Source organism: Medicago sativa, chromosome 7 (assembly GCF_051527215.1).
Source record: "Medicago sativa cultivar Bolivia chromosome 7, Bolivia_mono, whole genome shotgun sequence".
Taxonomy (NCBI): Eukaryota; Viridiplantae; Streptophyta; class Magnoliopsida; order Fabales; family Fabaceae; genus Medicago; species Medicago sativa.
This window is the reverse complement of record NC_140755.1, coordinates 52,506,571-52,531,661: the sequence shown is the minus strand read 5'-3', so window position 1 is coordinate 52,531,661 and position 25,091 is coordinate 52,506,571. Positions and strand designations below refer to the sequence as shown.

At 35.1% G+C, this 25,091-nt stretch overlaps 3 protein-coding genes across 4 annotated transcripts; 1 reads left to right on the top strand and 2 right to left on the bottom strand.

The window, feature by feature from the left end:
- The first annotated feature begins 6,579 nt into the window (after positions 1-6,579).
- Positions 6,580-7,612, top strand: LOC146906670 (uncharacterized). The gene is made up of 2 exons (XM_085728931.1): positions 6,580-7,018; positions 7,215-7,612. Exons 1-2 carry the CDS (start codon positions 6,580-6,582, stop codon positions 7,610-7,612), a joined length of 837 nt encoding a protein of 278 aa, XP_085585057.1.
- An 835-nt stretch (positions 7,613-8,447) lies between these two features.
- On the bottom strand, positions 8,448-11,240 carry LOC146906669 (B3 domain-containing transcription factor VRN1-like). 2 transcript variants are annotated; one of them, XM_085730292.1, is made up of 5 exons: positions 11,013-11,240; positions 9,829-10,291; positions 9,604-9,725; positions 8,763-9,054; positions 8,448-8,677 (listed from the first exon to the last, which is right to left on the bottom strand). In XM_085730292.1, exons 1-5 carry the CDS (start codon positions 11,091-11,093, stop codon positions 8,646-8,648), a joined length of 990 nt encoding a protein of 329 aa, XP_085586418.1. In that variant the 5' UTR covers positions 11,094-11,240; the 3' UTR covers positions 8,448-8,645. The 2 variants fall into 2 exon arrangements, with proteins under 2 accessions (XP_085586418.1, XP_085586419.1); XM_085730293.1 differs by having other exon boundaries at positions 8,763-8,985; positions 11,013-11,150.
- Positions 11,241-14,192: 2,952 nt separating this feature from the next.
- LOC146906668 (B3 domain-containing transcription factor VRN1-like) lies at positions 14,193-17,600 on the bottom strand. The gene is made up of 5 exons (XM_085730295.1): positions 17,277-17,600; positions 15,956-16,370; positions 15,356-15,477; positions 14,529-14,820; positions 14,193-14,445 (listed from the first exon to the last, which is right to left on the bottom strand). Exons 1-5 carry the CDS (start codon positions 17,355-17,357, stop codon positions 14,408-14,410), a joined length of 948 nt encoding a protein of 315 aa, XP_085586421.1. The 5' UTR covers positions 17,358-17,600; the 3' UTR covers positions 14,193-14,407.
- Between the last annotated feature and the right edge of the window lie 7,491 nt (positions 17,601-25,091).

Here is a 25,091-nt window from a genome sequence, read left to right as displayed (position 1 = left end):
CTTGCTAGAAAAATTTTAAGTCATGATTACATAGCTTTAAAGGCTGAAATGGGTATTAAGGAACTTGGGAACGATGTTTATTCAAAAATTAAAATATTTCGCATTATTGAGACCAAGGAGATACGTCGTAAGTGAACAAGCTCACTTAAGACATACAAACTTCAGGACCGACTTGCTATAGTCAAGTATGGGGCGAGATGAAAAACTTTTTCCAAATATAGAGACTCGTCCTATGGTTCTGCGGTACTAGTACAGACTCGGTTTCAAAATGAGATTTTCTTTCAATCAAGTAATTGTTCGTTCCAAGAACCTATGTACCAAAGTTTAGAATTTTAGAAGCAAAATACTAGAACAAGTATCGTTATTAATTAACAAGGAGCGGTATTAAAAGGCGTGCAGATGCTATGGAGATGAAATTTTATGAAGTGACGGTAACGTTCGTGTGAGGCCATTAGTATTTGGGATGCACTTAACTTTCGCCAAGAGTGTTCAAGTACCTGTGCAAATGGACTTGGCAAGTTATTGAATGTTATTGAGTTACCCATGAGTTCGGGTGCAATGAGATTGTAAGTTCTCTCTAAGACTCTTAGAAAAGACAAGAGATTTGTAGCATCTTTAAGGTAAGTAACGTAAGTAAGAGGCTTGAGACTCGAAGTATAGTGAGAAAGGTTATGTATGCATGGTAAGATGTGTACATGATAAGATGATTTGATGCAAAGGAGCACTGCAGGGTAGATCCCAAGAGTTTTAGTTAATGAAGGTTATTCAAATTAATGGTATATGCCAAGTAACTAAGTTGTGGATACAAGATGACCAAGTTGCATGCAGTAAAGACGTGGTTCAAACGCGATGTTTTGAGATAGCTCAGTGATTTAAGAAAGATAATAAGATTGAGAGATTTTATTCGTTTTAATGCGGATAAAGAAAGAAGTTAAGTTACGTGTTCTAATGAAGAAAGTATACTTCGAGATCTTTAGAGTGGGCTTGGTTAGAATCTGTTATGAGAATTAGTAGGTGGTCTCTAAATTTCGGGGACGAAATTTCTTTAAGGGGGGTAGAATGTAATATCCCGCCTGTCAGTGTTTGAACTGTATCAGTCGATCGTCCCAGAGAACTTATTTTGAAAGAAAGTTTAATGGAGAATATTCATTACGTAATATCAACTTATTACGGATTAAGTATCAGAGGCGTATATAACACGCTTAAGTCAAGGGTATTTTGGTAATTGCACACGAAAGAGATATTTAATTGAATTGTGGACAAAAATATCTCATTCTCTTCTTTCCTTTCTCTCTCTAAGTTGGAGAAAGACTTGTGCTCTCCCTTATCTCTTCTCCATCAATCTCCCTCCTTCTCCTCACCTCACCACTTCATCAAAACTACTTCCTCACATGGCATGCTTCTAAATTATGTTTCTCATCATCTCTTAAACTTGGGGTTTTATTTGATTCCTCTTTTCTTCCTTTCAAGAATGGATTCAAGTTAGGGTTTTGATCAAGTTGGAAGTTGAAGCATGTTTTGGTGTAAGCTATGGTTGATTCATGGTTAAGAAACAAAGAGGAAGATGATTGAAGATTGATTGGTAAGCTAAGGCCTTGGATGTTGGTCAATCAAGAATTAGGGTTGTTGAAAGAAGCTTTGGGTTGGATTTGAGATGAGCTAACAAGGATGAAGAAGCTTAGGATAGCAAGAAAACAACAAGAATAGAATGGTATGATCAAAGAAAGCAATAAGGACCAAAGCTAGGGTTTTGAGGCATGAAGTCAAGTTGATGCTTGGAAGCTTTTGGGAATCAAGTGTAATCTTTTGGGTGAGTTCCTTAGATAGATTATCACCCTTGGTTTATGTGTTTCATTCATGTAAGGAAACTATATGATTTATAGGGTTTAAAGTATAAGTTAGCTGCCCCTTTTCTTACCATGCTTGCTATACTTGTGCATACTTGTTCCATGGCCGTTTTTACAGGTTTTTAATGATCCTAAGGGTCATATAGCACTTGGAGATGCTTGGTTTGAGGTTTTTAAGTCAAAAATATCAATTTTGAGGTTGCTGGACTGTCACAGCTCGCCACGGCGAGCAAATAGCTCGCTAGGCGAGCTAGGAGGTCGAACAGGGGGTCCTGCTCGCCCCCAACATGCCATGGCGAGTAGGAGCTCGCCTCCCACACTAAGTCACTCACCTAGGCGAGCAACACAGTGGGGAAACCCATTGTTTTGTTCGCCTCAGGTCGTTTCGGAGTTTCGCGAGCGGTTTTTCTTGTGCAGTCTTTTTAAGAGAAATAAACCCCTCAAACCAAGATCCTAATTGTTAAAGTTTTAAAAGGAGACATTCTTATAAATGAAACAAGTATTTGGCATGTATGGTAAAGCATGGTAAGCGAGAGTATGATGATTGATTCGGGTAGCAAGATAATCTTTAAGGAAAGGGAAGAACTAGAGCCTCGGTATATTTATCGAGAACTAGAATAGTTAGAAAGAATAGAATGCTTTGCATTAGTAATATGCTTGATAGACGTGAGGTAATGAGAGTATTATCTTCGCATAGAAGCAAGTGCCATACGAGTATGACAAGACGTGAATCGATTTTATATCCATTCACAAAGTAAGTTAAGCAAGCATATAGTTACCTCTAGTGGGATCGTCTAGGGATCCGAGGTAAAAGAGTTAGCATGTTTAAGTTATTTTTCATGCATAAGACTAAGACTTACAAGAAAGAAAGAGTGTTATGTCTCTTGTAATCCTTCCAAGGTTGGATTCAAGGGGTTCCCCAAGGGGAATGGTTAAGCCGTAAGGGAGCCGCATTTCACTAAGTTAAGGTGTCGTGTCTTTTGTATTCATTCCAAGGTTGGGTACAAAAGGTTCTCCAAGGGGAATGGGGTAAGCCGTAAGGGACCCGCACGTTCACTAAGGGAGTTCGGTGCGCTCTTGCTTAGTATTTCACCGGTAGTAAGGGATTATCTTCCGGGGTTACTCCACTCGGCGTAGTTCGTCAAGAAGTAGTAAGATAGTAAGAATCACATATGTGATAAGAGATGATATGTTGTTGAAACAACATATTAAGCAAGTAGAAGCAAGAATAGAAAGAATGCCAGTGACGATCTTAGGTTTTCCCTAATCGTCCGGTTTAGAATCGTGTCATGATAGAAGTTTGTGAGAGCCTTGATGCATAGAGTGTATCTTGGCATTGCGGTTTTAGATTCCCCTTAACCGCCATGACACGTATAGGAAGAAAAGCCTATAACGAGTTAAGAATATTAAGACGGCCCTAGAAAGCACCGCCGTCTAAGAAAGCAAGTCCCCACACACGTATAATCAACCGGTAGGTTGTATTGTAGACACGTGGTGACCGTAGGTTTTCCCCGTGGTTGCCTATAGCCTAGGGTTAGGTGGAACTCACTGAGACATTATGTCTCATCCCAATCCTTATTTGTTTCAGATATCAGGATGGTTTGCAAGCTAGTAGCCGAATGGATGCTGCGACAAGTGTTGGTCCGTACCCGATGCTGGATGATGTGGATCTTCAAGGATGTATACATTATGTATTAGGAAAGTTTAGGATGTAATCTCTTGTACGAACGCATGTTGTTGTATAAACATTCATTTGAAGTTTTACTGTTGTAAATTTTAATGTATCCAGTACTAAAGATAACGCACGTGCTAGACTTTCTAGATACGTCTAGTATGGGTGTTACATTTCCTCATTAATAGAATACCTACTCCTTTGCTTCAGGGTCAGTCTCCATACTATGTTCTTTATCACAAACTTTCTGACATTAATACCTTCAAGGTGTTTGGTTGTCTCTGTCATGCCTCTTCTCTTCAATCTCATATAACCAAACTCCAACCTAGAGCCAGGAAAACTGTTTTCTTAGGCTACAAGTCAGGATACAAAGGTTTCATTCTTCTTGATATTCATTCCAGAGAAATTTTTGTTTCTAGACATGTTGTTTTTCATGAATTTGTTTTCCCCTATCCAAGCAATAAGGAGTCCATTACTTCTCAATGGGAGTATTTTTCACCTGTTCAACCTGTTGCTTCTAAATCAGGTGATACTCCCCCATTTGTACCTATCATTGATGATGAGGACTACTCCTCATCACCTTCACACATCCAAATACCTGCCTCTAACAATTCACCACCTCCTTCACCTGATCGTCATTCTCCAGTTGTTCCTTCTTCCCCAAGAAAATCCACTAGAAATAAAACTGCACCATCTTATCTGCAAGATTATGTTTGTCACCATTCACACATTGTTTCTTATCCTATTTCCAATTATATTTCTCATCAAAATTTGTCTAACACTCATTCTCATTTTGTTATGTCTTTACACTCTCAAAATGAACCCAAAACTTATGCTGAGGCAAGCAAATTTGACTACTGGAATAAAGCTTTGGAAGTTGAGTTATCAGCTCTTGAACAAACTGGTACCTGGAAGATTGTTGATTTACCAGATCACATCGAGCCCATATGCTGCAGATGGATATATAAAGTTAAATACAATGTTGATGGCTCAGTGGAGAGATACATAGCCAGATTGGTTGCTAAAGGCTACACTCAAATTGAGGGCCTTGATTATTTTGACACATACTCTCATGTTGCTAAGATGACTACCATCAGACTTGTTATTGCTTTGGCATCTATACATAATTGGCATCTTCATCAACTAGATGTTAACAATGCCTTCCTTCATGGTGAATTGCAAGAGGATGTTTACATGATGCTCCCTCCTGGTCACTTCTACAAAACCTAATCAAGTCTGCAAACTTCTTAAATCTTTGTATGGTTTAAAACAAGCCAGTAGAAAATGGTATGAGAAGTTAACTTTCATACTCATTCAACAAAACTATGTTCAAGCATCTGCAGATCACTCTTTGTTCACTAAGCATACTGATTCATCATTCACTATACTTCTGGTTTATGTGGATGACATCATATTGGCAGGCAATTCACTTTCTGAGTTTCAACACATCAAATCCATTCTGCATTCATCATTCAAGATCAAAGATTTGGGATAGTTGAAGTCTTTTCTTGGTCTTGAAGTGGCTCAATCTAAGCAAGGCATCTCTTTATGTCAAAGGAAATATTGCTTAGATTTACTATCTGATTCAGGTACTCTCAATTCTAAACCTGTTTCTACTCCTTCTGATGCCTCCCTCAAGCTACATCATGATTCATCTCCACCATATGAAGATATTTCTTCCTATAGAAGATTGATTGGCAGGCTACTTTATCTCAACTCCACCAGACCAGATATCACTTTCATCACACAGCAATTGAGCCAATTTCTTTCTAAACCAACTAAACCACATCACAATGCTGTTCTGAGAGTACTCAAGTATCTCAAAGGTTGCCCAGGCAAAGGCTTATTTTTTCCCAGAAACTCCTCTCTTCATTTACAAGGATTTTCTGATGCAGATTGGGCTGGATGTGTTGATAGCAGACGTTCAATTTCTGGTCAGTGCTTCTTCATAGGCAACTCTCTGATTTCATGGAGAACAAAGAAGCAGACCACTGTTTCCAGGTCTTCTTCTGAAGCTGAATACAGAGCTTTAGCTTCAGCAACTTGTGAGTTACAGTGGATCCTTTACTTGCTCAAGGATCTCAACATTCAAAGCTCCAAGCTGCCTGTCTTGTTCTGTGATAATCAGAGTGCCCTTCATATAGCTGCCAATCCAGTGTTTCATGAACGCACAAAACACTTAGAGATTGATTGTCATTTGGTTAGGGAGAAATTTCAAGCTGGCATCATGAAACTTTTACCAGTTTCTTCCCAAGATAAACTTGTTGATTTTTTCACCAAGTCATTTCTTCCTCAGCCATTTACTACTCTTCTATCCAAGTTAGGGTTGCTTGATTTGTACCAACCTCTAACTTGTGGGGGGCTATTACATGATACTATCAATTTAGATAACTTGGGCCCCAAGTTATAGGCTTTAGCTTAGTTACATGATTAATAAGCTACTGCAGCTCCATAGTTTGTTATGGTGTTCATGCATTCAGCTATAAATAGCTTTGTATTCATTGATTAACTCAAGGAAAATCATTTCATTTTTCAGTTTCATAATAGGAGGGAGTATAAAAAAGGTTAATTAAATAACGGTTTTGCAAGAAGACACCTTTTATGAAGGTGTCTTTTAGCAAGTTATTCTATGAGCATTTGTTAAAAGAAACCAACTAATTTTTATGAAGGTGTCTTTTAGCAAAGTTATAACTAAAAAGTGGAAATCACACCTTGAGGTGTGGATTGTTAAAAGACACCTTCATGGATGGCTTCTAGCAAAACCCATTAAATAAAGAGTAAAATAATATTTACTCCATGCAATTTGGAATTTTGATCGATCTCTTGTAATATTTATTTTTTATATTCCAACATTTTAATTTGAAATTTTTTTCCTATTTCACCTTCGTGGAATCAAATTCAAAATTTATGGTACTTTTGCCTCTTTACCCCGTGTCATATCATTTATTTTGTATAGTCTAATTTCACGAAAGTCTACAAACAAAAAATCTAATTTAAATTACAAGATTAGAATTTAAAAATATATTACAGGGGTAAACCAAAGCTTGCTCAAATTTACAAATGGAACATGGAGCATGTTGTCATTATGAAACGGATTTACGTACTGTGTGGGCAACGATAACTGTAAATTTGAAACAGGGTGTCGTACGGTTGTTTGAATGGACCAAGGACTTTAATTTGCACACACAACACAACACTCATGCTCAGGTGTGGATCCGATTGATGGCACTGCCACAGGAATATTGGATGGATAGGATGCTTCGCGAAATAGCTAGTGCTTTGGGCACGCCGCTTCTCATTGATAATGCGATGACTAAGCGCATTAATGGCTATTATGCTCGAATTCTTATTGATATGGACTTCTCAAAGAAAATTTTTCACGAAATCACGGTGGAAAGGGAGGGTTACACCTTTCATGTTGGGGTGGCCTGTGATGGCTTCCGGACTTCTGTACACATTGCCAAAACATTGGTCACAAAGTTACCGCTTGTAGGTGGTTGTATCCTCGGAAAGACAATAATGCACACACGGAAAAAATTGCCCAAGGTAAGAAACCGGTTCCGACAAAGAAGCAACATTGGGTTCCAATTGAAGCTAATCCTACTGGTGTCGGTTCCTCCATGGCCTTTGCAGCACCCTAGCAAAATGTTGTCCCCTTAACTGTTGAAGCAGATGCGCAAGTTGTGGTGCCTGAGGTTGTGCCGCAGGCGCAGAAAGTTACCATGGACGTTGCCAACAAGAAACAGCTGCCATCCCTTTGGAAGTAACCGCCACTCCGCAAGATACTGATGTCGTAATTCCAGTTGAACAAATTGAGCAAACTGCCACACAGCAAGATACTGATGTCACATCTCAAATTCCGGTTGAACAAATTGAGCAGAGAGAAATTGAGCAGCAGGGTGACCACACTTCCACGGTAAATCGCAATATTGATCACTCTTTCAGTTTGCAACTTGTTAATGTTACAGATGATGTGGTTCGTTCCACTCTTGGGACGGATCATGAAACTATTGTTCATCATGTGGTAGAACCGGTTTTAGATGTTAGCAGCATTGTTGCTCCGGCTGATGCAATTGTGGACCCTACGTTATAGAAGGAAATGGACTTTATGAATACTTGGTTGGCGAAAGCTGCTGTCAATGACGCTCCTTTCTCCTCGGTTATCTCAAAGTCGTAGAAAAAAAAATGAATAAGGCCTCTTATTAAACCCGCTCCCAGGGTCCTCTTCCGCAATCTAAATGAATTATATTTTTTGGAATATTCAGATTCCTAATCTTTGGGCGGTGTGGGAATCAGTTGTTTCTTTTACAGTTATTTTTTCTTCTTCTCAATGTTTGGTGCTGGAACATATTTGCAAGGTCGTAGGAATTTATTCTAGCACTTAATATATTTTGCGTAGACAGCTTTGGGCAGATTTAACTTTGCTTCAGATTTCTTGCATAGAATTCCTTTCCTGGACTAGATGGTGACTGTCACTACTTGGTATCATTCCATGCCTTCTTCACGGTCGATTGATTTTGCTAGGGACAGACATGTGCTGCCCAACTTTAGATTTCCGTAGCCTTTTTTGTTCTTCTGTTTGTTATTTCATTTTATTTCCTGAGGGTTTTGGCCTAGTCCCCCCTTTTTGTACATATTTTCTCCTTTTTTTTAATAATATTATGTATTGGGAAGGCGGTAGAGAATGGGAGTTTCTTGACCTAGCCTGTGAGTAAGTTAAACCTAATTAGTCAATCACACATTGAGAAATACGAGTAGATTTCCTATCAATCTAAGTCAAACATTCAAACCTTGTTTTGGCTTGATTTCCTCATGTGCAGAACTTATGACACCAAAACATTTATAGCAAGAGTGGATGACCAATTATTATTTAATCATAAATAACTACAAAACAAAGATTAAAACAAAAACATACTCTAGGGATAATATTAGCCAAAATAAGCATAATAGGTCATTCAGAAACATAGCATATACCATCAAGTTTTTTCATTTTTTTAGTAGTGTTCCTAAAACATATGCACTAGATACATGCAACATTAATTAAGCTTCATTAAGATCTAAAACTCCATGGTGGTGGTAGTGATTTGATTGTAGATTTGTAGTGATGAGTTCCATTCCCTTTATCCTTAAGTAGCTTCTTCTTTCATTTGGAAAGATTCTGCATAGGATGGAAGAATAAATTTATTTGTCAAGTAAAAAAAAGAAATAATTTGAAATGAAAATTCAAAATCAATTGATTCTACTTTGAGAAGTTGAACACTTTGTGCTGTCATTGTCTGTATCTCTAAAGATATGAACAATGAAGGTAAGTATAGTGCTAGAGATGAGTTCAAATTTGCAAACATCGCCAACTTTCAAGTTGTGGTCCTTTACAAATGCCTTCCATCCACCGGTGATTTCAAATTGTAGTCCGTTACGGGTCTTCCTGATAGAGTACTTTTCAGGCCAAACTCCTTTATTTAACACCTGAAAATAAATATCTCCTCTCTTCTTATCCAAATCAAAGTGTCTATTACCAAACATACGTGGTATATTCTGCCAATTAAAAGAAAAGACAATGTTAATGAATAAAAAATTGAAAGTTCTTGTTGATAGTACGATTTTTTAAACGATTTAATGTGAAGAACTATGCATTAGCAGTGTTTTTGTACGTTTATCTAATCTTGATGTCACTTGTTAGGATTGTCCATTTGAGCTGGGCACAATTGCTCAACAGGGAACAGTTGGTATCAACGGAAAGATGAAAAGAGAAAGAAAACAGAAAACATGTATTAATCAAGATCGAAAATATGTATTAATCAGTCACAAAACTCGTTTAATCAAAATTATCCCCTTCCCTCAAGCGTTATTCAAATACTTGTCGAGAATAAACAAAATAACAACAGAACCTATCAATCACCTAACAAACTAATCAACTAAGTAACTCCTCTAACAACTCTTGATTATATTCTAATTATCCTTAGTGCATACATAGTTGAACTATTTTTAGATAGTCAATATATATTTCTCACGCCTTAATCTAGTAAAGAGTAGAGAAAGATTTGGTTATTGATTCTACAAGCCATATATTTCATTGTAACTTACCAGTAGAAAATGACGATCAACGTATGATGCACGCATGACAACAACAAAGGATGGATTACATGTTTTGAAAGATTGTGCTCTTTCAAGAGCTGTAACTCTCTTAGCAGTAATCACTTCTTTCCCTGCAAAATTGGAACACAATAAGGATAATATTTCATGAATCATGATCATCTTTCATGTTCACTTCTGAAACTTTGATGACACAATGAAGACACAATCTTATACCTTTGGACTCTCTGTCAGTATGATGCAATGATGCTACCTTCTGCAGTTTACCAACTCTAAAACAACTACTGCTTCCAATTTCACGTGGTTGATGAAATTCAAAGGAGTTAACCTTTCTCTTTTGAGATGCTCTACAATGTTCATGACTTGGAGGTTTATTTCCTGGACCATTGGAGACCCTATTAGTTTTTGCTGCAACTCTTTGGAAAGGGTAATTTATCTCTAAGGCACTCTTTTCAAAGATGTGCACAAGAAAATGAGTATTTCTTTGATATTTGAAAAGCAGAAGATGGCCATGAGCTAGAGAGTGATACTCTGCAAATTCTTTCCAACCCTTTTCAAACCATATTTTGCCATCACTTTTTACCAAATTTAATTTCCACTTTGCACCATTTGGAGTCTTTAGATGTATATCTTTTGGTAAACCTTCTCCATATTTCTCTACAAACTTTCTTGGCATCATCTGTCAATTAATTAAACCAAATTAGTATGCACGATATAACTCATGAAATTATTTTTGGCAATATGTTTTCTATACAAAGCACTATTAGAGAAGGCCTATATACCGTTCTTAGATGCCCCTTATTCAATTGCCCTTCCATTTTGGTAGGCCAATATGCCATGATACATGTTATCTTACCCGGAGATTGTTCATATTACTTCTAAAATTGCTCAAAAACATACATCAACGGTAGTTAACTACCGTTTGATGTCCAGCAGCAGTTAAGTGCCCTTGGGATCTTTTTAGAGCGGGTTAATAACTTTTTAAGTCGGTTTAGCCGATCTTAAAAGTATCAAAGGCAATTAATTGCTGCTGAAAAGCCGAACTGTAGCCGACTATCGCTTGACCAACAAGAGCAATTTGAGAAGTGAGATAAGCAATTTCCATCTTACCCAAGTTAATTACTAGCTGGTTGGTTAAAATTAAAATTAAAATAAACAAAAAAAGAAGAAAGAATTTGTTAAAATTGGCCATGAAGCCATTAGCGACATAGATAAGTAGAGGTAATGCTACCAACCCACAAACTATGACAAACAAATCTTGTGACATAATAAAATGCATGCAAAATACAACTAATTACAAAGTAATGTGATCATGTTCTAACCATTATAAACTACCTGAACAAAGAATCTAACTCAAGATTATCAGAGGAAAAGGAAAAGAATTTAAGTAAAAGGCTTACAAGCTTTCCTTGATGAAGATTTTGAGCAAGTATAACCTTGAAAAAGTGGGTTGGTCTCACCTCAGAAATTTCACTAGCCATGAGTTGATACTGCTTTCATATGAGACTGAGTGTGTGTGTGTGTGTGACACTCTTTTGTTTTGTGGAAGTAGTTGAAATTTATTGTTTGGATACCCATACTACCCTGAGTTACTCCGTTCTTAAATGCGTCGTAAGTTTTAATTCATTTTTCCACCTCACTAAAGTTCAAGACTTCTTGGAACTAGTAACACATAATCATAATTACTCCACAAGTGTTATAAGAGTTAAGATCCTCTCCATTTATTATTCTCTCCATTTCATCTATTAGGAGAGATGTAGACACAAAAAAATTTCGAAAAACTAAAAAGTAATTAATGATGGTGGGACCCACTTAATAGTAGGACCCACTATCTATTTTATTTGTCTATCTCTCTCCAAATTGCATACTCCATTTATTATGCCAAATGGAGAGGATCTTTACCGGTGTTATAATACACCTTCCTCCCTAGTTATAGGACCTTTTACTAAAATAACGGGAATTAAGAAAGTGAATATTTATATTAAGGGCAGTGTTAACTTGTGCCCTTAGGGCACATGTTAAAAAATCTAAAAGAATAAATATTTTATAAAATTTTGTGCATTCAACTCATTAAAAAACTAAAGATTAAATGTAATGCACACATTCCAATGAGCTATTTCTATATTTGTTTCATTAACTTGTGTCTTGAGGGCACAAGTTAACATTTCCCTTATATTAAAGTTGGTTGTAATCACTATTGTTTTTAAAATTTTATCTTAAGAGAGAGTTAGTTTATGTTTTCCATATGTTATTTATTGCTGATTAAAGATAAAAATGTATAATAAATAAAGGCATGTATGTAAAGAAATAATTAATGTAATTGGAAATAGCAAAGAGGTCTTATTAAAAGGGATAAAAAAATTCTCAAAAGGGTCTTATAATTAGAGACGGATGTAGTATTGATTTCTTTCTGTATCAATTCTATGATGCAGTTTTCAACATACAATCCTCCGGTTATTATCATAAACAAAAAAATTATATTTTAGATTCATTTAATTAATGATGTATATGATCTTTATTATGGATCACATACATCATTTTATGAATAAATCTAAAATGTCGATTTTTGCTTATAATAGTGATCAGAGGGTGTACTCGTCTATCATTTTTTATAAGACTAGTTTAAAAATAAAATCACGGTTATTAAGAAAGATTGTTGAAGTAATAAATTTGTTCTTCGAGAATGTAACCATAGTCATCTACTCCTTCCGGAATAAAATATCAGCAAATAGTTGAAAGGTCAATGTATGTAATTAAAAATTTAGTCCACATACATCAACTTTTCAACTACCATAGTTGCTTGTATTTCATTCAGGAGGGAGTAATTCGCAATTCACATTGATACAAGGTACATATAAGTTACGATACACAAGTACGCGACATGTGAAGAACTTAGTACATATTGGGATATAGAGCTTCAATACACGCTAGTTTGTAGTACCAATACTAGTATTACCTAACTAAGTATTGTAAGCTATCAATATTATTCTTCCGTCTCATAATAAATGATTCATTTGTAAAATAAATTGTCTTAAAATGAATTAATCTTTACACTTTTCAATGTAATATTGATTACCTTTTTTTTTTACGGTTATACAGTCTAAATAATATTAATATTTTCATCAATACTTGACAAGGGTACTTAAATCATTTATGATAATGGTGAATGCATCAATACTTGAAAAAGGTACTTAAACCATTTTTCCCTCTTTCACCTATACATTTTTCTTAATATATACTTCTTCCGTTCCAAAATACATGTCGCGGTTTTACAATATACACTATTCAAATAACTTATTTTGACCATATTTGTCAACTAATATATAAATATAAATGTTAGCACGTAAAATGTTTGATTTGTCTCAATGGATATTTTTAAAATATTAAATTTTATAACTTTTTATCATTGATAATTAAAGAGTTGTGTATTGACATATGTGAAGTACTAGTTAACTACAACATGCATTTGAGAACGGAGAAAGCATGGAATGATCAAATGGCTTAGTTATATTGAGACGAAGGGGGTGATATTTAATTAGTTAAATTAATTAGTGTGAAAAAGGTTATAATAATCAAATGCAATTAAGTAGTGGCCACTTACCAAAAAAAAATATATTCACTTTTTTTTCCTTTTTTATGCTATTATTTTGTAAGAGACATTTTTTCTCTCCAAGTTTTAAAGAGATTTTATGCAAATTTTATATGCACGCCAAAGGTTTTCCTGTATATCTCCTACTCAATCTTGGTTCCTCTTTCTTTGATCTTCATTTATCTCGATTCGTCGATTTCAAAGAATTATTGAAGAATTTGCGAGAACAAGTTCACAAAAGTACCACGAATTGGTATGCATGTACCTGTTCGTGGTTCGCAACATGTCAACAAAATTATGTGATTATGAACGTAACCATTCTCAAATGGCCCAAGTGTGTTACCTTTCGTCCTACGAGCGCATGAGACATGTGTAGACAATCACGTGGTGAGAACTACCCCACTTAAAGGGATCCACCTTCGAGGACATGCAGGTGAGCTTTATCAAACGACTTTCTAGCAATATCCTTAGTCTAGCCTCATTCTTATCATCTCCTCTGGATCCTTACGTCATAAAGATAGTAAGGTCTTGGGGGACAACCATTCTAGAATGGGTCTCAGCTCACATCGTTGACTCAATACATGACGGTCCATTAACTCATAATCGTTATCGTTCAGGTAAAATAGAGGAATTCATGTACGTTTTACCGCACAATAACACGCATCGATCAATCTAGATCGTTCATATGATCTATAACGGCCTCACGCACATCTCGCACGGTTTCACAAAGTTAGTTACAAGTATGCTCCACTGTATGAGTGTGGCTCCGCCATATGATCACATTTTCAACACTTTCCGCACATTTTCCTTCCTTATTTTTGTCACTAATTTGAGTGTGGTAGTGCTAACCTACAAATTTATTTCCCCTCACCGGAGAACTACTTACACCACATCAGAGATCACCTCATAATAGTAGCACTTTCAACAGTTATCGGTCGTTCTGCTCTACTACTACATATCAATCATAAAATTAACTAAGCATAGGTTAACATTAGGAAAAGAAGCATAATAGCTCATTCAAAAACAAAAATAACATAAAGTAATGTCTACAAATACAAAATAAAAGTTGAACTTCTTAGTTACAGGAAGTATTCCTAGAACATGCACCGGATACATGCAACATTAGTTACGCTTCTTAGTTTCTGGAAGTAGATTATAGTAGTGATTTGATTGTAGATTTGTAGTAATGATTTCCATTCCTTTTCTTTATCCTTGAGAAGCTTCTTCTTTCACTTGGGAAAATTCTGCATATGAGAAGAATAAATTTATTTGTCATATGAAAAATATAAATAATTAGAAATGAAAATTAAAAATCAATTGATCCTACTTTGAGAAGTTGAACACTTTGTGTTGTCATTGTCTGTCTCTCTAAAGATGTGAACAATGTAGGTAAGTATAGTGCTAGAGATGAGCTCAAATTTGCAAACATCGCCAATTTTCAAGTTATTGTCCTCTGCAAATGCCTTCCATCCACCTGAGAGTCTAACATGTGGTCCTGTAAGGGTCATCCTGATTAGGTACTTTGCAGGCCAAACTCCTTCATTTAACACCTGCAAATAAACATCTCCTCTCTTCTGATCCAAATCAAAGTGTCTATTACCAAAAATGCGTGGTATATTCTGCCAATCAAAGGAAAAGACAAATGTTAATGAATAAAAAGTACAAAGTTCTTGTTTAAAAGTACAATTTTTTGAAGGATTTAATTTTAAAAAGTACTGTGTTTTCTTATATAGTTATCTAATCAAATCATAATACCACTATGTTATTATAATATATCTACTAATATTCCAGTAAACATCTATGTGATGATATCTTAATGGATAATTGTTAGAACCCTCCATTTGAGCTGGGCAATTTTTGCTCAACAAGGACCAACTGGTATCAAGGGGAAATATGAAAGAGAAAGAAGACATAAACTATGTGTTAACGAGTTACAAAACTTATTCAAAGTTATCTCCTCTACTAATTAACTTCTAACAAATTCTTAACTACTCTAATTATCCTTAGTTGGTGCATACATAGTCTTTAAATTATTTTTAAATTAACAATATATATTTCTCACACCTTAATCTAGTAATACTAGAGAGATTTGGTTATTGATGTCGTTGACTATCAACTTATTTTCTAAAAGCCAAATGTTTCTTTGCAACTTACCAGAAGAAAACGGTGTTTAACGTATGATGCACGCATGACAACAAGAAAGGATGGATTGCATGTTTTGAAAGATTGTGCTCTTTCAAGAGTTGTAACTTTCTTAGCAGTAATCACTTGTTTTCCTGCAAAATTTGAACACAATAAGGCTGATATTTCATGATCATCTTTCATGTTTCTATATATTGAAACCTGCTAAAGATTTATGTTAACAAAAGCTAATAATTTATAGGCTTAATAGCAGTTTTAGCCCCCTAACTTTCCTAAAGTTACGATTTTGGCCCCCTAAGAAAAAAAACTACAAAACCGCCCCCTAAGTTTTGCACTTGTGGTAGTTTTGACCCCCAAGGTCAATTTTGACTCGGTCTACGCCTACGTGGTTCCCTAAGTGAGGTGCCACGTGTTATTTTTTTATTTTATTTTTTTTGCCTTGGGGGGCCAAAACTGCTACAGTTGCAAAACTTAAGGGGCGGTTTTGTAGTTTTTTTTTAGGAGGCCAAAATCGCAACTTCGTGAAAGTTAGGGGGCGAAAACTGCTATTAAGCCTAATTTATATTAACTTGTGAAACTTTTATGAGACAATGAAGACACAAAATTGTATACCTCTGGACCCTCTGTCAGCATGATGCAAAGTTGCTACCTTTTGCAATTTCTCAACTTCAACACAACCATTGCTTCCTATTTCACGTGGTTGATGGAATTCAAAAGAGGAGTTAGCTTTTCTCTTTTGACCAGATACCTCTTTAGCTGCAACTCTTTGAAAAGGATAATTTATCTCTAAGGCACTCTTATCAAAGATATGTACCTCAAAAAGAGAAGTTTTTTCATATCTGAAAAGCACAAGATGGCCATGAGCTAGAGAATGATACTCTGCAAATTCTTTCCAACCCTTTTCAAACCATATTTTGCCATCACTATTTACCAAATTTAATTTCCATTTTGCACCATTTGGAGTCTTTAGATATATAGCATTTGATAAACCCTCTCCATATTTCTCCACAAACTTTTTTGGTATCATCTGTCATAATTAAATCAAATCAGTATGCGTGATATAACTTTTCTAAGTAATGTGAGACTTTTAACTCACATTTGCCACAATAATAACTTAGTTTTCAAATCTGGCCGGCCGAACTAACTTGTCCAAGCCAAGTGGGCCGAATTGAGTAAACAGGCTGCACCAGCCCATAGTTTTGTGAATGTTTCTCTTTAGGCCCCCCAATATCACTAACCCCCCCTAAATACACATCCGGTACCGGATGTGTGTTTTCCCAAAAAAATTACATCCGATAGATAACTATCATATGTGTATTTATGGGGCCTTAGAGATATTGAGGGGGCCTAAAGAGAAACGCCCTAGTTTCATTAGGCTACAAATTTGGTGGTCAAGTCCATCATAAAACACATTCGTGGACCAAACTTGATTCATTATTCTTAATTACAAGTCCCCTTTGAAGAAATTTTTTTTTCCCTAAATATAAAACTCATATGCAATTTACCATGTGCATTTTTTTTTAATTATAAATCCCCTGTTAGATGGCATTTATATCAATTTCTCTTCCATTTTGGTAGTCCAATATGTCATTCTTGTCCAATATCTTACCCCAAGTTAATTACTTGCTGGTTTGGTTTTCAGAAAGAAATAAAAATTAAGGAAAAATAAAAGGTTCAAATTGGCCATGTAGCGACATAGATGAGTCAAGCTAATGTTACCAACCCACAAACTATGACCAACAAATCTTGTGACAATCTTATCAAAAAATAAATAAATCTTGTGTGATAGTAAAAGCATGCAAGCAAAATAGTACAAAGTAATGTAATCATGTTATAAGATATACAAAGTACAAACAATATAAACTACCTGAACAAAGAATCTAACTCAAGATTATCAAGAAAAATAAGAGAAATATCTAAGTCAAAGGCTTACAAGCTTTCCTGCATGAAGATTTTGAGCAAGTATTATCTTGAAAAAACGGATTGGCTTCAACTCAGGAGTTTCACTAGCCATGAGTGAGTACTGCTTGCTATGAAGTTTAGATGACAATGACAGTTAAGGAGAATATAATTAAATTATGGGTTTTTTATGAGACCGGTGTGTGTGTGTGTGACACTTTTTATTTTGTGGAAGTAGTTGAGATTTATTGTGTTTGACTACTTATTTAAAATTCTTGACTACTTATTGTGTTCTCCAATTGGGTATGTTTAATTCATTTTTCCAACTAACCAAAGTTCAAGGCTTCTTGGAACTAGTAACATATAATCACAAGAACAAGTGTTTTATTGATTTCCTTATACTCAATTCTGAATTGTATCGCTAACAAACCTTTTCTACGATTAGATTAATAAGTTTTGCTATTTGATCAAAAGTGATGTAATGTAATAGGGTTTTTGTTAACGAGTGTTCCCGGGGCACTTTTTAAGCATTTCAAAAGAATAAATTATTCCATAAAAAAGGTCAAAAATTTCAATTTACAATGCAAAGATTACATTAATTTTCAAAAAAGGTTACCTTTTAAAGGTCTTAAAGAGTGCCCCGGAGGCACTCGTTAACATTTCCCAATGTATATATTGATCCAACAGTAGAAAGAGAGGTGTTACAAATACTCTCTTTTCAACGTTCTCACTTGCTCTTTTTATTAGGTGAAATCAATGTGGGTTTTGTACTTTGAAAATAGATCTTATACAAAGTGGTGAAGGTTATATGGATTTCGTCCGATAAATGAATGAGTGTTAAATAGAGTGTTGAAAAAATAATGTTTCTAATACTTCTCATTGTACAACCTACATTGATGCATGAGGAATGCTAACAACACACATTTTAACACATACTTTTCAACACACTCTCTTTGATTGGTTAAAGTGTGTGCTAAAATGTGTGTTGTTAGCATTTTTCTTTGTGCATAGTTCGAATTAGACAATTTTACCTTTGTAGATTGGGAGATTTTAAGGTGAAGTTAGGAAATTGACTTTTTCGGTGCAGTCGTTCAGCCAATTAAATTTCAAGTCATGACACGTTAGAGGTTAGAGTGTAGAAGGTCTACAATACAGTAAGTGGAGAGGAAAACTTTTAAATATTGCAAATAAGACCCTACTTATTTTAACTAATTAATTTACAGAAATTATTAAATTTATTATTTTGACTAATTAAAATCAACATTTAAATTTTAAAATTTCCCTCCCTCTTCTATTTGTTTTTTTTTTAAGTTAACCTTCTTACAGAAAGCAAACTTCATCTTCTTCTTCACACCACGAGGTCCACTAAAATCATCATCTTCTTCATACCGCGAAATCCATCGTCTTCATCATCTTCTTTGTATCATGTTTTCAAAATCCATCATCTTCTTCGTATGATTCACCTCTATCAAATCCTTCTTCTTCTGTCGAATCGTTTTCTTCACGTGAGCTTCATCTTGTGTTCGTCGTTGTGGGCTAGTTTGTCAGAAGTTGTTGCACTTCGAAGTTGTTTGCGATCACAATAAATCTAAGGTACTTCTTATTAGGGATTCCCATGGTGTATGAATTTTGAATATTCTCAGTTAGGGTTTCAATTTTCCCAATTCTGGATTGTGCCATTAGTGGATTAACGTTTTATGTCTTAATTGTGATTTCGATTTACAATCAATTATGATTGGGTTTTCCCTGTTGCATAAAGTTCTTTCGTAAAGCTCATGTTGCGGATTTTAGATAGTACCATAGTAAAATGAAAAGGAAAATTAAAACAACAAAAGAATTGTCAATTTATTATTCTATGTTCTTATATTCTTGTCTGCATATTCAAAAAAAAAACTTGTAGAAAGTCTATAGTGTATATTGGACTCAACTCCAAATGACACAAGAATGTAGTAACTTTAGTTGATTGTTAATTACACTTATCTTCTTCTTTTAAAATTGAATAACGAGGAGCATTTTTGTATGATAAAATAGGTTCTTAGTACTTACTTTGTGATTGGTTTAAACACGTGGTTATATAATGGATACATTCATGAGGTATTGATAATCTAATGTTGTTATATTTTCATACAACTCATATCAATAATATGAAGATGAGATGCTCAAGTCGATCAACATAAACAGGAAGTAAAAGTGTTCAGCATAAATGATATTGATAGGGGTATGTAAATAGAATGCTCAAGTCATTACCAAAGTATATGTTTATAGAATGCCACAAAATACGCAAAAGACCATGATTGTATCACTTGTCACCCAGACAATGTCAAATATGGACAAAGAAAGACCATAAAATTACAACCAAAACTTCATTAATTAATAAAACTCTAAGCAAATAAGACAAAAACTTTCGGATTCCATCTTCATTCAAACTTTGACCAACACCTTTCTTTTTGCTTCCTGATAAGTCCAATACTCTGCAGCCTCTGATAACACCTATTTAGACAACACATTGTTTGCACATTCTACTAATTGAAGTGCAAGTTTCATTCTTGTAGCAGTCACAACCTGAGACAATATACAAAATTATAATCAAGACCATTTCTATTATAATTCAATGATACGATCATATTGATGTTTTAGTGACTATAACTTAACTTACATTGATTTTGTCGTAATCAGTTTGAAACGCACACTCGGTCATCCATTAGCCACCCACACTCCACATTCATTCTATAACAAGTGATTATCATCAGAACACATTCAAAAAATGTTATTTCATATAAATTACAAATAGTTGGAAGTTTGAGAATTACGATCCACTTCGTTGTCGTTGAAGACATCTTGGTTCAACTAGACAAAAGCTTGAAATTGGTATTATTGAAGAGATTGAATTGATATTTCTGAAGGAGTCATGACTCAACATTTCCTCAAGAAATAATCCCTGAAATATATTAGGAAATTTATTAACTGATCCAAAAAAAAGAGAATAATTTAACAATACCAAATCGCATACCAATTTTAGCACTTCACGACGTCAATGACCTTGTCTTTCTGGACAAGGTAAAAAGTCCAACAAAACTAACTTGTTCTCCAAGAAATCAACAACCATGAGATATCAGTGAATCCCCCTATCATTAATAGGGATAAAAATTTGAAAAACAACCAATGATTAAGTTATTGTTATGATGGGGTAAATCAGTTTTAATGAAAAAACAGTCATAAATACCTTGGTTATAGAAGATGTGTTTGACATGAAGCCAACTTTATATCTCTTCCTCATTTCATCATGGTTATGATGCTAGTCCAAAGCACAATGTTGTATTGAATATCATTTGTTAATTGTCTTTAAGCATTTGAAATATATATTCCACCGAGGTATTATATCTCATTATAATTAGAAGCCAGTACCGAAAACGATGTAAACAAATACAACACTCTGTTTTCCTTGCTAATAGAAGGCACCAACCAATTTTGTCTTGAAACAACCAGATTTATAACATGCAAATGATGACAATCACATTTCAGATGACATAGTTCATTTTTTATTTGTAGCTATTAAAGAAAAATCACCTCATGGTCAACATGTAATCTAGGTATAAGTGTTTTTAGAGCCTTCCTATCCCCATATATGCTAGTTGTTGATCTGATCAAAACCTCGTCACTACAAAGAATAATGAAATGCAACCACATATGATCAGCCACATTATACTAGATGAAAACTGAGACATTCTATTAATTAATATATATAGAACTGGAGGAGCTGGATTTCATTGATAGTCAATAATAAGTTTAGACTCAATTTAGGTGGGTTAATTTAACATCTTCAAAAAAAAAAATAGTAAATTTAGACTTCGACTTTGAGGAACTTTTCACTGTCTGAGCATACTTCTTGATGACTTTTTCACGGTTTGCGATTGGTGTTGATGTTGTTGAGTCGTAATTTTCTTCCTCATCTTTACCACTAATGTTAGGGGTACTTTGGAGACTAATCAAGCAAGTACAAAAACAAATGTAGTACACTACTATTAGCAACAAATTAGTATCCACTTACCAAAACTTTTTCTATATTAACTTTTTTTCCTTTTTTTATCGGTGTTATTTTGCAAAAAAAAAAAAAAAAAACATTCTATTTCTATGAGTTTCAAAGAGATTTCATGAAAATTTTATTTGCACCACTAGAGGTGTTCTTTTATATCTCCTACTCAACCTTGTCTTACTCTTTTTTTATCTTCACCTCAGTTTGTCGATTTTGAGGAATTATTTGTGATATTGTGTGAACCAATTCGTAAAAGTACCACAAAATGGTATGCATGTACCAGTTTGAGGTACACAACATGTCAAAAAAAATCATGTGATTATGAACGTAACCGCTCTCAAATGGCCTAGGTGTGTCACCTTCCATCCTACGGGCGCATGAGACACATGTAAACAATCAAAGCAGGGGACATCACATTAGTTTTGTGAGCATATAATGACAACTACCCCCGCTCAAAGGGATCTACCTTCGAGGACATGCAGGTGAGCTATATCAAACGACTTTCTAGACGTCATTGGCCTGACCTCGTTCTTATCATCTCCTAAAGCTCCTTACTAAAGTAATTCAACTTATTGTTTTGGTATGAATATGTGATAAAAGGTTCATTATATAGATACAAACAGACAATCACCATTTAGTTTGATTGAAAGGAAATTAATAATACTTCCTAATATAATACAATTATGGTCAATGTAATGAATGTCAAATATTCTGATATGAATATTGAGGTCAATGCAATGAATGGAAAATATTCTGATATAAGTGCACACCTGTAGCATATTGATGCTTATGTACTATTACGCCCCCTCAAGATGGAGTCACACTTAGTGAGGCCAATCTTGTCTCTCAAGTAAGTTAACTTGAGTCTGGACAAAGGCTTTGTGAGAATGTCTGCAGGTTGATCTTTGGTTGAAATGTGAAACACACAGAGTTGACCCAATTGAACAAGTTAACGTACATAATGATAGTCAAATGTGATATGGTTTATTCGGGAGTGAAAAACTGGATTAGAGCATAAGTAAGTGGCTCCAATGTTTCTCACAAAAGCTGGTGATTTGACATGTAATTCACTGAGAAGGTTTGTTAACCACATGACCTCTGCTTAAGTGTTTGCTACTGAACGATATTCAATTTCCGTTGATGATCGTGCCATAGTTCTTAGTCTCTTAGATAGCCATGAAACTGGATTACTACCAAAATAAATTATGAACGCTGACGTAGAAGTGCGATCTTCTTAAGTTTCAAGCCATAGTTGATGGTGAATTTGAGATATCGCATGACCCGTTTTAGTTGCTGAAAATGGATCTGTGTGGGCTGGTGCATGAATTGTGACAGTTTATTGATGGAAAATGAAAGGTCTGGCTGAGTCAAGGTGATGTATTGCAAAGTTCCAATAATGATGTGAAACATTTTGGAATCAACTTGTGCAGATCCGTCCACTAGTTGAAGGGGGTGGAAGTGCAAAGAGGAGTATGAGTGGGTTTTTCTCTGTCCATGTCAAATGTTTGTAACAAGTTTCTGATATGTCCATGTTGAGAGAGAACCAAACCATCAGAGGTAGGGTTAAGTTCAACACCAAGAAATTAATGTGGATAACCAAGATACTTGATTGAAAATCGATTTGACAGTTCCTTCGAAAATGATTTGAGAAATATTGGAACACTTCCTGTGAGAATCAAGTCATCAACATAGACTAGCAAGAAAGCTTGTATTCCTTCTTTGTTGTAAATGAACAAGGAAGAATCACTCAAAATCATTGTAAAGCCATATGATAGTACAAATTCTTTAAGTGCATCATGCCATGCACGAAGTGCTTGTTTGAGACCATAAATTGCTTTCTTTAATTTGCAAATTTGACTAGGAAAATCAGCATGGATAAAACCATGTGGTTGTTGCATGTAAACCTCTTCACTTAGTTGACCTTGCATGAAGGGATTATTAACATCTATTTGATGCAAATACCATCCAAAGGCAAGAGAAATGCTAAGGACAACTTTTATGGTTTGAGCCTTTGAGGTTTAACGACATGAGCAAATGTTTCTTTGAAATTTAACCCATGTGTTTGAGTATAACCTTTGGCTACCAAAAAGGCTTTGTACCTAAATATGCTACCATCCGGGTTTCTTATGATTCGAAAGCGCCACTTGCAACCTACCAAATTTTTTCCAGTATCATTCGATACCAATGTCCATGTGCCATTGTTCATTAAACTCTTCTGAACAAGCTTTTGTCCAGTGAGGGATTTTTAAGGCTTAACTGATGGTTGAAGGCTCCAATTTTTCAAGTAAGGTATGTTTTGTGGCAACATTAATTTGCTTTGGTTTAAAAATATTATTTTTGGAACGTGTAATGATAGTATTTCCACTTGATGAATAGGGAATAGTGTGAGTACCTTGTATTGTTGCGTCAGCTTGAGCAAGTGGAAGCTCTGGTGCAGGGACCGATATAGAATCAAGATCATTATGTGTAGAGTTTATGGTAGGATGAGACACTTGTTGGCAGGTTGTGTCTGAATAGAGAAGGAATAATTGTATGGAGTGTGGGATCAATGGGAGGTACTGATGTTGATGGGGGTGGTTGAACTAGCTAAGTTGGAGTAAGGGAATTGATTTTCAATGAACTTGACATGTCTAGAAGTGTATATACGACCAAAAATATGTTCAAGGCAGTAAAAGGCATATTGGGATAAGGAGTCTCCAATGAAAATGTAGGGAGAGGATCTGTTTTGTAATTTATGTTTGGTATAAGGTCTTAACCAAGGAAAACATAGACAACCAAAAGCATGTAGTCTATTATAATCAGGTGGTTTGTCAAAGACGACTTCATAATGTGACTTCATGTGAAGAATGGGTGTAGGCATTCGATTTATGAGGTATGTGGCTATGTTGAAAGCAAAACTCCAAAATTGGCAAGGTAGCTTAGCATGATGAAGTACTGCTCGGTCGGTTTCAACAATGTGGCAATGTCTTCTTTCAGTAGTGCCATTGATTTCAGGTGTGTGTGGAAGTGTGGTTAAGTGGAAGATATCATGTGTTGCCAGAAAATGTTTTAATTTTACAAACTCTCTACCATTATCAGAAAAGAATGTAAGTGTAGGCAAATTTAAATGTTTTTCCACAATGGTTATGAATTGAGCAAAAATATTGAAAACATCTGATTTATTTTTCATAGGGTACATTCAAACATACTTAGATAAATGATCAATAAAAATGACATAATAGAGATAGCCATCTAATGATCTAATAAGAGTTGGAGCCCCATACATCTAAATAAATGAGTTCAAAAGGTCTAGTACTTCTAATATGATGATTTGAGAAAGGTAATATGTGACTCTTAGCACAATAGTAGGAACTACATTCATGAGATGTTGGGAGTTTTAGTGGTAATTTATGATGCCATATTGAGGTGGAGTGGAGACTAGTAATGAGTGTTGTAGGGTTGATATGTGGAGTGATTTGACAATGCAACTGATAGAAATCTTGCTTATTGGTCCTTGCAGCAGAGCTTGACCCGAGCTCAAATCCTTCACAACAAAACAAGAGGGAAAAAATGCAACAGAACAATTATTAGTTTTGCATAGTTCGGAAACATAAAGCAAATTTGATTTCATATTTGGTACACATAACACTTGATTCAGGTGAATTGATTTGTGTTTTATGTTCAAAGTTGTGTGGCCTATGCGAGTAATTTCCAAACATGTGCCATCACCAACTAAGACTTTGTCTGAGCCGGGGTAGGAATCAGCCAAAGTGAGATGCTCCAAATCTTGAGCAATGTGATGAGATGCTCATGTGTCAATGATCCAGTTAGGGTGAT

What these genes read in the sequence shown, in the direction of transcription:
- LOC146906669 (XM_085730292.1), bottom strand. Translation starts at nt 11,093, where the DNA reads ATGGCTAGTGAAATTTCTGAGGTGAGACCAACCCACTTTTTCAAGGTT. An exon ending in ATCTTCATCAAGGAAAGCTT is followed by an intron (nt 10,292 to 11,012) that starts GTAAGCCTTTTA and finishes ATTAATTGACAG; the next exon opens with ATGATGCCAAGAAAGTTTGT. An exon ending in TTGATCGTCATTTTCTACTG is followed by an intron (nt 9,055 to 9,603) that starts GTAAGTTACAAT and finishes TTTAATTGGCAG; the next exon opens with AATATACCACGTATGTTTGG.
- LOC146906670 (XM_085728931.1), top strand. Translation starts at nt 6,580, where the DNA reads ATGGAACATGGAGCATGTTGTCATTATGAAACGGATTTACGTACTGTG. An exon ending in GTTACCGCTTGTAGGTGGTT is followed by an intron (nt 7,019 to 7,214) that starts GTATCCTCGGAA and finishes GTGGTGCCTGAG; the next exon opens with GTTGTGCCGCAGGCGCAGAA.
- LOC146906668 (XM_085730295.1), bottom strand. Translation starts at nt 17,357, where the DNA reads ATGGCTAGTGAAACTCCTGAGTTGAAGCCAATCCGTTTTTTCAAGATA. An exon ending in ATCTTCATGCAGGAAAGCTT is followed by an intron (nt 16,371 to 17,276) that starts GTAAGCCTTTGA and finishes TAATTATGACAG; the next exon opens with ATGATACCAAAAAAGTTTGT. An exon ending in TGCTGACAGAGGGTCCAGAG is followed by an intron (nt 15,478 to 15,955) that starts GTATACAATTTT and finishes CAAATTTTGCAG; the next exon opens with GAAAACAAGTGATTACTGCT.